The sequence below is a fragment of the Solea senegalensis genome, linkage group LG20, assembly GCF_019176455.1.
Source record: "Solea senegalensis isolate Sse05_10M linkage group LG20, IFAPA_SoseM_1, whole genome shotgun sequence".
NCBI lineage: Eukaryota > Metazoa > Chordata > Actinopteri > Pleuronectiformes > Soleidae > Solea > Solea senegalensis.
The window spans coordinates 845198-856327 of NC_058039.1; the positions used below are offsets into that span (position 1 = coordinate 845198).

At 39.1% G+C, this 11130-nt stretch overlaps 1 protein-coding gene across 1 annotated transcript; it reads left to right on the forward strand.

The window, feature by feature from the left end:
- The first annotated feature begins 2268 nt into the window (after positions 1–2268).
- On the forward strand, positions 2269–10809 carry LOC122786848 (sperm acrosome membrane-associated protein 4-like). Its single transcript, XM_044053350.1, has 3 exons — positions 2269–2436; positions 7868–7978; positions 9448–10809. The coding sequence occupies exons 1-3, from the start codon at positions 2385–2387 to the stop codon at positions 9675–9677; spliced, it is 393 nt and encodes a 130-aa protein (XP_043909285.1). The 5' UTR covers positions 2269–2384; the 3' UTR covers positions 9678–10809.
- Positions 10810–11130: the final 321 nt, after the last annotated feature.

Genomic DNA, 11130 nt, shown 5'->3' on the forward strand with positions numbered 1-11130 from the left:
TTTCTGACATGTACAGTATCATGTTGAAAGAGGACGATTCTAGTTTTTGAACAACATTTACTTCATATTTCTACACAGTGTATATGTACTTTTACTTAAGTAATACTTTGTAGCCACGGGTATCTTTGTTTGAATATTTCTGTTTCTTATTGCTGTTGCTCACACAGTCAGGATTATTTTGGCTGGTTTCTCCCACACGCCCTTCTCCCAAATGACTGCAGTTGAGAAACACAACAAATCTGTGGGCAAAACAATAGAGGCATTTCTCCGACAGCACCATAGATAGCCTCCCTCTCAGCAAAGTATTTCAAAACCATGACTCTGAAGATGCCATTTCATAACTGCACACTCCCTCCACCCTCCAGGAATCCAAAGTGTGCCTGTTTTTTTGTTTTGTTTTAAAGATTACGTGCACAGATAATCAATAAACTGGTGTCACAGCGACAACAAACATACACGGTAACCAAAAGCGTCTTTCTTTGTGATTGCTGTGGACAAACAAACAGTCCCCCCCCCCCGGTCATACTGGGCAGTCACTCACTGAATAGACACTTGAAACCACATAAAGCCCTGAGACAATTTCTGGGCAAGTGGAAACTTGCTCGTGTGAATAATTAAACTCAACCACAAACTCACCTATAGAAACAAAGTCATGTGAAGTTTGTTTCCTCATTGCATCTGGAGGCTCGGGACGAGCAGAGACGTCCTCAAAAGTGGCTTCACTCCTCAGGAGACATGCGAGCATAATAGATTTAACGCTACATGCTGTGAGACGCCATCGAGTTTCCATTCAGAAAAGTACTGTTTTTATTGTTTTGTGTGTTTTTTTGAGTCAACTCAGTGTTTAAATGGTTTAATGAAAGAGGACTTTACACGTTTAACATATGTTTTTAAACTAAAAACCTTCAGTGTTTTCATGACAGCTGATCAATGAAGGGATAAATGGTCACCAAACGTGACCGGATGGCTAGTTTTTGGAGCTAATTATTCAAAGTTCAAGGACAAATAATAATAATAATAATAATAATGATAATAAAAAAAGGTGTGAAAAACTCTTGCAGATCTTGTTGTGTGTTCAGAGATGGTGAAATGAAACGAGTGGTTATTTAAAGGGGACATATTATGCAAAAATCAACTTTTTAACCATTACAATACTCATATTTGAGACTCAAATATGAATGTGACAGTGAATGGTTGTTGGTGTCCAGGTAACGTGTCCAGAGTGAACCCTGCCAAGACAACGGTGAGTGAGGATGTACGTCGTCATGTGGTCAAACCTCCACTCACTTTGTTGTACATGTTGATGTTGTTCTACGTTCTATGAGCTGAAGCTCCCTTGTAAATAATCCCGAGGCTCCAGTTTGTGTAGAAGCCACGTTTGTAAACATAATTGAATCATAGACAAACAGTGTTGCTGTGGTTGGTTTTAGTGTCGGCGACCGTGGCTTCACAATAGCTTGAAGGAAAACGCCATCGTACGTTGAGATGCCGCTCACACACACACACACACACACACACACACACACACTTGTGTTTCAGGCGGATCAATTATTATTCAGAGCACTAGAAGTTTGCATGAGAGGAACATCTGTGTCAGGTTTGATGTTAAACCTGAGCTCAGTCACAACAATCACTCTAATCAAGCTGATTAATCCAGGGTACACACGGTGGTGAAGTGGTTAGGGGTTAGAGTTATGGACTGGTGAACTGTCCAGAGGGTGTGAACACAACAGACATTACTTGTTTACATACATATTTATATATATGTTCACGTATATTCATATATATATATATATATATATATATATATATGAATATACATGCTCCACTATATAAAATGCATTATTTATATATTAAGTAAACAGTTAATCTTTCACCCATTCACATGCTGACAAGTGTCGTGGACGTTTTTCCTCTAAAGATACTTCTTTGTTTTTGTGTGTGGTGATGAGTGAACACATGAACGCTGAGTGAACACATGAACGCTCCCTGCATTCATGGAGTAAACGACGAGAAGAAGCTCAAAGAGTTCATGAGAATAAGCGTCAGTTTAAAGTGACACCACAACACAACAACATCAAGTCACCTTTAACCCCCACGAAAAGTTCACCCCCTCATATTCTCTGCACGTGAACTCCCTGATGAACACATTAACTCCAATGCAGCTCAGGTGGAAGAAAAAAAGCCTGGGCGGATGCTGGAGAGAACACGTCCTGTGATTGGTCAGCAGTGACGTTCACTGTGAGGTGGAGGCTATAAAAGCGACGATGGCGGCACATAAACGCTGTTTAGTCAGACTTCTAACGGTTCGTCACGGGCAGACAGACAGGCAGACAGACAGACGCAGGTCGCGAGAGTAAAGTTCTTCTTTATATTTGTCCAACATGAACAGAATCATCCTTCAGCTGTTTGCAGTCGCAGTCTGCTTCGCAGTCGGTAAGTGTTTACTCTAATTATTATTATTATTATTATTTCTCATGTAAAAGAATCATTGTCAAGTTATTTGTAAAACTTTGGAACTTCAACAACTTCTTTTTGAACAAAGTGAGTTGGAGTCTGTGTTTCATTGTCATACAAAAGCGTGTTTTCTTTTCTTAAAGCTTTAATATTCATATTTATTTTCCCGTCAAACACGTTTAGAACCTGCACGTTCACTTAGTCATTGAACCTAACGGAACATTTATAAACTCTGTGTGTGTGTGTGTGTGTGTGGAAGCCTCTCTGTAGCATCACCTGTTGTTAATCATGATTTTAATAAGGAGCTTAATAATAATGATTTGTAATCATAGTAAATAAAGAAATAAACAATAGTTCAACATCAACTAAAATGAAGAAATAAAGTATATTAGGGTTAATGTTAAAGTATTAAACTGGTGTTAATGTTAAAGTATTAAACTGGTGTTAATGTTAAAGTATTGAACTGGTGTTAATGTTAAAGTATTGAACTGGGGTTAATGTTGACTAAAGATAAAGAATGAACCACAAATGAGTGGAAAACAAAAAAAATAAAGAGATGAAACATTATCAGTAAACTGTTGAGACAAAAAGAATGTGAATTCAAACCGTTTTAAGGAAGACCAATGTTGGCTAAAATAAAGAGATTAATGATGTGAAATATCATATATAATAATTCATAATAATATAACTTAGTGATTTAACATCTTTGCTCACAGACTGCAGGGTGTGTGTGTGTGTGTGTGTCAGTTGAGGGTGAGGCAGCTTGTTTGTGGCACACACAGATCCTTTTTGGTTTGAGGCCGTTTTTTGTTTTTTTCCCCTCTCTCTCAGTCTGAGAAGTGTGAATCATGTCCTGACCTGTCACCGCTGCATGAGACATTCCTCACCCTGTAACAGAGCAGCCTGTGCACAACTATCACATTTCTTTTCTCCTGAGCATCTGCAACCTCCAGACACAATGAGGGAAAGTATTGTATTCCTCTTTGTTTTGCCTTGAGTCGCCTCGCAGCTCTCACACCATCACCACACCCTGTACCAGGATCTCTTTTCCCTTTAGTGAATCAGGCCTCTGGTGCTTTACATGGAGTCGTTTGTGTCAGAAAAGTCATTCGCACGTGGAGAAAATGACACAGTGAGGTTTAAAAACACTCCTTTGGTGGATGTTTTGATTTTATACGTATTTCACGGTTCATGAGACGTATAAGCCTCGATTTGTCACGTCTCAACAAGTCAACAATATTATTAGAATAATCAGACCGTTTAAAGTGGACGTTAATAATCACCACAGCTAAAAACTTTCTTCTCTTTATTCCAGCACTGTTTGCCAAGTGTTTCAGTAAATACACGTCCCTCTGCTGCCACCTGTTGGGTGCTTGTGTGTAATGCAGAAAGCTGCATCCCAACAACTTCCCATTTCTGGGAATTAATGCAAATAATAACCAGAGTCAAAGATTCCTGAACTATAAAACCTGCATTTCACTGTGGATAGTGTGTGAATGCACGCGTGTGTGCGTGTGCGTGTTCCATTCACCTTTTTAAACTCCTCACAAGGATGTTGTCACTGCGATCAGGAACCAAAGCATATTTGCACAGAAGCTCCGCCCACTGCCGCGTGTTTACCGTTGCTCTGATGACTGTAATCACACTATTGGAGCAAAAGCCTGGACGTCGATACCTTCACGATCCTTTTCATAACCCTGTTTCTTCATGGTGTCACATGTCCGCTCTCTCTGTGTGTGCTCACTGAGCATAAACATGCCCTATTTATTTAGTTTCATCATTGTGTTCTGTTCTGTGATGTGTAATTTGACAGAATGAGCAGTAGAGGGCAGTGTAAGGCTGACTCTGACAGGAGTAGGAATTTGTCAGCCACACCTGAATATTCAAACATTTTCCTTCTTTCAGCTGAATTGGTGATTATCGTCTGGTTTTGAGATAGAACTACTCCCGTATATAAAGTCTATGTTTGCGTGCATCCAAACTCCTTTTAAAAACAAAGACAATCATTTATTGAATTAATACCTACATCATTTTTTTTTACATGGATACAGAGCAGATCAAACATCACCAATGAACTACAAATGTTAATCATTTCATTAGCAGACAAACACACATGTGAACTTGGAGTCAACAATTAGATATTAAAATATGACAAGTGTTTTAATTAAATATGTCTCTCTTTGATGTTTGTTGGTCACTTTAGTGTAAAGTATTGAAATCATACATGTGTATTAACTGCCTCTCTGGTCAAACACCAGTTACTACATTCAAATGTTGTCCTCGGCTTTCTTAGTCCACTCTTTCATCACCCTCTCGTCCAATCATGGTGAGGCTCCTTGTCCCAGACTCCTCCCCCTTTTGTAAATAACATAGCTGTAGCCTCTTTGTCGCTCCACCACTTGAAACGGGTGAGGGATTGAGAGGCTCGTCTCCCCCCTCCCTCTCCCTCACTCAGCTCTCACGCCCACTTCTTGGTATTTTTCAAAATCAGGCATCATGGGCGGAGTTAACCTAAGAAGAGAGGGGTTTAGTTAGAGCTGACAAATTCTAAAAAGACAAAATGAGTGTTGACATTTCATCGTTTTCACCATTTAAACATTGACATTAGTGCAAACCTGTGATCTCACACAGTGAGTGCGATGACATTTGTATAATCCCACAGTGCTGCTGTAATTGAACATCATTCGTTTGTACTGCTCCCATGTGAATGTGTCTGCATGCTCACAGCATCACACTGTGGTCATAGTGGACACATTAGAAGATTAAAGACCAAAGTCCATTTCTTTGTTATTTGTGTCTTAATATTTGAATTCTGTCTGTTTTCAGCTTGTTTTGTTTCTCTGAAGTTGATTCTTCTTGGTTTCTGGTAAATATGTGTGATTTCGGTTGATTGAGTGGTTATTAATGACCTGTGTGTGTGTGTGTGCGTGTGTGTGTGTGTGTGTGTGTGACGGCCTGTGGCAACACGATGACACAATAGCATGAGAATCAAGTTGGTCTGGATTTCAAATTCCTGTCAGACATCAGCGGGTAAACGGGTGATATGCTGGATGTTTGAGGCGATACAAGGTGTGGCAGCACGCAGCTGACATGCCAATGCCATCATCAGTGATTCCATCGTCTGTGTGTCTGTGTGTGTTGTTGGATATTACTGGATGTCTGCTACTCTGTGCTTATTGACCTGTCTTTACTCTGTTGTAAGTGCGATCACGTCGGTCGACTCGGGGTGTAACCGAAACCGGTTTTTGAAAAGGTGTGGTTGTCGTTGGAGAACAATGGAGCAGCGAAGAATTGCCTTATTAGGATATTATTAAAAATCTCGTCCTCTTACGTACGACGGCTTCATTATGGAAAAAATAATAATCACAATTATTTCAAAAGTTTACTCATATTAGCAAAATTTTACATTTCCCTTAAAATAACTATTTAATATCTAACCCGGGGAATCCACTGAATGTGTGGGACAGGAAGTCAAACACTGTTGTATTTTCAGAATAAAAGCCCCCGTTTTGTTTCGATTATTTCTGTTTTTGTAATTGTTTGGGGCAAGTTTTGATGAATTATACATCATTTGTTGTAGGAAAAGTTCTGTGTAATTAAAAAATCACTGTGCGTTTAGTTTGAACTCTCTATGATGTAAAGAACACTTTTGTTCCACACTGCACACCTCAGATGGAGAGACTAGTCAACTGGAAAACATGATGAATGGCCACGACTCAGCTCAGCAAACCTCTTAATCGCATAGTGATTATTTTAAACCCACATAACCAGAATGATTAGGCAAACATGACATCGTGCACCACTGAAGTAGCAGAGACATTGTAGTGATTTATTTGAGAAGTCAAAAGAAACTGCGAGGTAATCAAAGTGCTTCATATCTGAATAGAAAATAAAAGCACACAATAAAATAATGGGAAGAGGAAAAAAATACAATAAAATAAGATTCCGACTGCAGATCAACAACAAAGGAACGATCACTGTTCACATCTTGACCTGGGATGTGCAGTTTAACACCATGTTTAATGCAACTTTAAAGACTCTGTTGTGTCTGTTGTCATTGACGTGGATGGAAGAACAAAACACATGGAAAATAAGACTTTACACTACCTCATTTGGATGGAGGACATTTTGTCCTCGAATGTCCACTCCTTTGTTTTTATGGATCTTTAAATGGGTCAGTGTTTGCGTGGCTCATTTATGAGCTGCTTTTTGCAGATTGTATCCGTTGGCTTCATAGGAACCTGGAGAGAGAGAAGACCAGAGGTCGCGACCTCTAAACACGGGATTTGACTGTGTTCTGTGATCATTTATTATAGTTCAGTGTTTACTGACGTCGGTGTACTTTTACAAACATTCCAGTCTGGGGACTTGAAACTGGAGCGACAGGTTTTAGTGGAACAGTAGTTTCAACAGAGACACACACACACACACACACACAGTGTGCAGTCGGTATTTCAGGCTTTGCTTCATTGTGACAACAGACAACACCTTATGTGTGAGGATTATGAAATCGTCACATTTATATTATCATTATGTTTGCTAATTTAGGTCCAATAGTTATGTTAATGTACGTCTTATGTGAGAAAATGAATGTATTACGCTTTGATGTCTTTACACCTGACATCAAAGAGTAATCTGGAATAACTGCAGAAATTATTCTATTAATGGACCATTTTAACTGCAGAGATTATTCTGTTAATGGACCATTTTGATAATCGATGCGTTGATTTTTAGTGTAACCGGCTTTTTGAGTATTTGCTGGTATTTTTGCCATTTGACAAAAATCATTCAAACTGATTTATTTTGGTTTGATTTTGACGTTTTATGGGCTAAACAATTACCCGATGAATCGATTATGAGGATAACTATTAGTTGATGTCACTACGTGCTGTTCTATCTGCTCATCATGTTACTGTAGGTCTCAAACCTCAAAATGATGTCTTCGTTTATATATGTAGTAGAGAAACCAGAAAAAAACCACTGCAATCCTAAAATGAGTTTTTATTCATTTATTCTCTCAGTAATCCGTTAGTAATTGCAGCCCTAGTGCGGATGTTAAAGACCTCCTTCTTTCAAGGTGAGGTCATTTCCTGGCTGTGAGGGGAAATCCTGATTGACGCCTCTGTTCAGACCGAGTTATCTGTAAGACGAGCTCTGGCTTTAAAATAAACTCACACCAGGTTTTACCCACTTTAACGATCGCGTGCCCGTCTGTCGTCATTGGCTGCAAAAGGCAAAAAGTTTCAATTATAATGCACAAAAAAGATGTAAATGAAAGGATGAAGTTTGAAAGTTGCAGTGAGAGCTTACTATTACATTAACACATTTATTATTAAAGATTATGTTTCTGAGAATAAACACGCACTCGTATGAATTATAACCTGTTCTTTTTCTTCTTTCTTGACATTAGGTCAGTCTCTGCGCTGCTACAAATGCAAACTTGGCTTCTGGGATCTGTGCATAACCAGTGAAACCACGTGTGACGCAGGAGAACACTGCTACAGTGGTATTGGGAAAGCAGGTAAGGAGCTCAACATTTCTATGTGAAGAGTTTACAATCGTTGAATCACTGGGTCAAAAATAAACATTTAAAATGATTCTTTTTTTTAGTGTTAACGTCTCCTTTCTCAATAAATAAAATGCTTAAATCATTTTTATTCATCAGTTGGGGAAATCTTTGAACTACAAGCTACAATGCAATGATAATAACAATATTGACTTTTATTTACCTTTTCACTCACATGTGATTTCCCCACATGTGCGTCACTTATCAGGTGTTATCAGGTGATCGCAGACACTTGATGAGATCATCACAGATAATGGCTCAAACCTAAATACCTCTCCTCAGTCTTGACTGTTTACATAGCAATGTACATAAAGGCTTTCATGGATTTTTAAAGATTAGAGTAAATGTACGTAGAGTAAACATCAAGAACAAAAAGCCAAACCATTTTTGTTACGTTTCTGTCTCATGATACTTGGAGTCAGTTGGGAGAATTGTTCGTGTTAAAACTGTTTGTCAGGAATGAGAACTCACTACGTTCACGTCGAACAACCTGTCCAGGAAATTCAAGCCCGGCTACATGATCGCTGCATAAGTGGCACCTAAATCTTTTCTGTAAATACTGACAGATGAATAATAAGTGTTCACTGATAAAAAAACAGTTATTGGTAACAAATCTCACAAAAAGACGAGTCAAGTTTGGTCAAAGCTTCATGATTCATTGTCTTTCCCGTCTGCGACTTCAGTCGGTCATGCTCATCCTTGACCGTCAGACAACGCAGTGAAAAAAACTCCCCTGTGTGTCATTTGTTTACCATTTTTCCATTGGATTATTGGCACGTCAGGTGACACAAGAATGACATCAGCTAGTTTGTCGAGTTAATTTCAACTGTTGGTTTTGAGGTTTAAAAAAATGCAATTACAACATAAACTGGCTGTGTGTTCAAATGGACGCTCACTGAGTTCTGCAGTTAAACATATCAAACTCTGTCATAGTCTCACTATTTATTTATTTATTTATTTATTTATTTGTTTGTTTAGCTGCTGTACAAACCACAGAGCACGCTTCCATGAGAATGTGTGTTTGATGAAACCTGCACACCCACTAACCCAGTTAATATTCCATTTATTTCCCCATCTTCTCTGACCTCTTATAAAACCACTGGTGAATAAAAGTTTCCATCAAATTACATTAAGATTTATAGAATTACAAAATTTCACTCAAAGAATTCATACTGTATCTTTGAAGGAGACCTAAAAAAATAATAGATTTTCTTGCTGTGCATAACAACCCTGTTTCTTAGAACTGAGGGACGTCAAGTACTGCTGTGTTTATTGTTCCGTAATTGTGGTTAAGACCAGGAAACCGAAACAGGACTAACAAGGTTTCTTGCCATCAGAACATTCCCCTGAGGCTGAAGCTCCAACCTCATTTGAAACGCGGTGAACAATCGACACTGACGTCAGTTGTGTTTGTCATTCCTCAGCCGGCTTCGTGGACGTAAAGAAGAAGGGCTGCCTAAAAGTGGCCGATTGCAACAAGACGGAACAGGTCACCATCACGGACAACAACCCCAACGCCACCCTCTACACCATGACCAAGACTTGCTGCTCCACCGATCTGTGCAACGCCGCGCCCGGCCTGCCGGGGGCCTCCGGGGTCAGCCTGGCCTTCGCCACCCTCACTGCTCTGCTTGTGGCCAACGTCCTCGTTTGACATGGGATATAACAATGGATCATGGATAATAAAATGTACACACACACACACACACACAAAGCACTACCAAGTTTGAATCAAATGCCCCCCTGACCCATGACCTCTGGTTTCTGTAACTTCGGGGCTTCCCCACGTGGCCTTTTGTGTTTACTTTGATATAATATTGTTCTTACACTAAATTCAAGTGCCTTGTTTGTATGAATCAAAAGCTTAATGTCCAGTTATCTCACACTTTGTGCCAATAGACATTTTATTCAAATGTGATTAGTCGCATTTTGTGACGGGAATATTCACTACAGCTGGAAGGCTATTAGCTTAGCTTAGCATAGAGACTGGCTCTGTTTGGAAAAGTACTGGCAGGTTTACATTGAAGTAATTGACATGTTTGAAGCTGATTAGCAGAACCAGGCTAGCGGTTCTGTTGTCAGGCTATGCTGGGCTAAGCTAAATTTCTAGCTGTTTGATGTTCGTCCTGCACGGATCAACCGTTTTCTGTCAGTTGTCGGTGTCAATTTTTCTTCTAGAAGTAAAAAAACAACATGTTGAAGTGATTAGCATTAGCTAGCCAGTGATAGCAGGAGCAGATTAGCAGATCCAGGCTAGCTGTCCTAAGCTGTCTGCTAAGGTTTGTCCTGTATAAATCAGTCCATTTCTAAATTGTCAAACTATTCTTTTATAATATTCAAATGTCAAAATAAACCTTTCTATTTCTAGTTATTTCATGTATTTGCCTCTGTGTTCACTGTGTCGCTGACATTCAAACACCCACTATCTGTAAAAATCTTTTGTTTTGCTGGTGTTCCTTTTTTCTTTCTCTGCTATAATTGTATTTTTAAATACTGGTGTAGAATCTTCACTGCACATTACTCATACGCTGTGGGATGGATGCTTTTGTTAGTGTAATGTGTGTGTATGGGGAAAATAGGATGAATCCATGATGTTGTGTTTGAAGAAAATGAAATGTAATCAACGTCAGGTCGAGGCTGGTTGTATATAGGCTTTGATTTCAGCATGAATCAGAAATGATTACATATGACTCACTCATTTCCTGGGAGTTTTTCCAGCTTTCATATAAAGCCATATATGTTTTTGCAACATTGATTATTTTAGGCAATAAAGAACTTAAACCATGCGAGGGTGAAGAGTCTGTGTTTCTTTTCTTCTTTTCTGATGCGATTTGGTTTCAGAGGAGCGTCGTCCTACTGGACCAACTTGTTCTACAGGTCAGAGATGCTGCTGCTGCTCTCATTGTAGGGACTCCTCGGTCTGCTTTCAGGTTTTTCAGGACATTTTGACACAATAGCAGTGAAATCTAAAAAAGTATAGTGTCTTTTGGAGCTGGTTTTGAAATATTTGAAACATTCGAATGCTTTTTACCTTTGGTCATATTGAGAATTCCATGATGTATACGTTGGTGAATGTAAATGTGAACCAACCAGTTTCAACAGTTCGT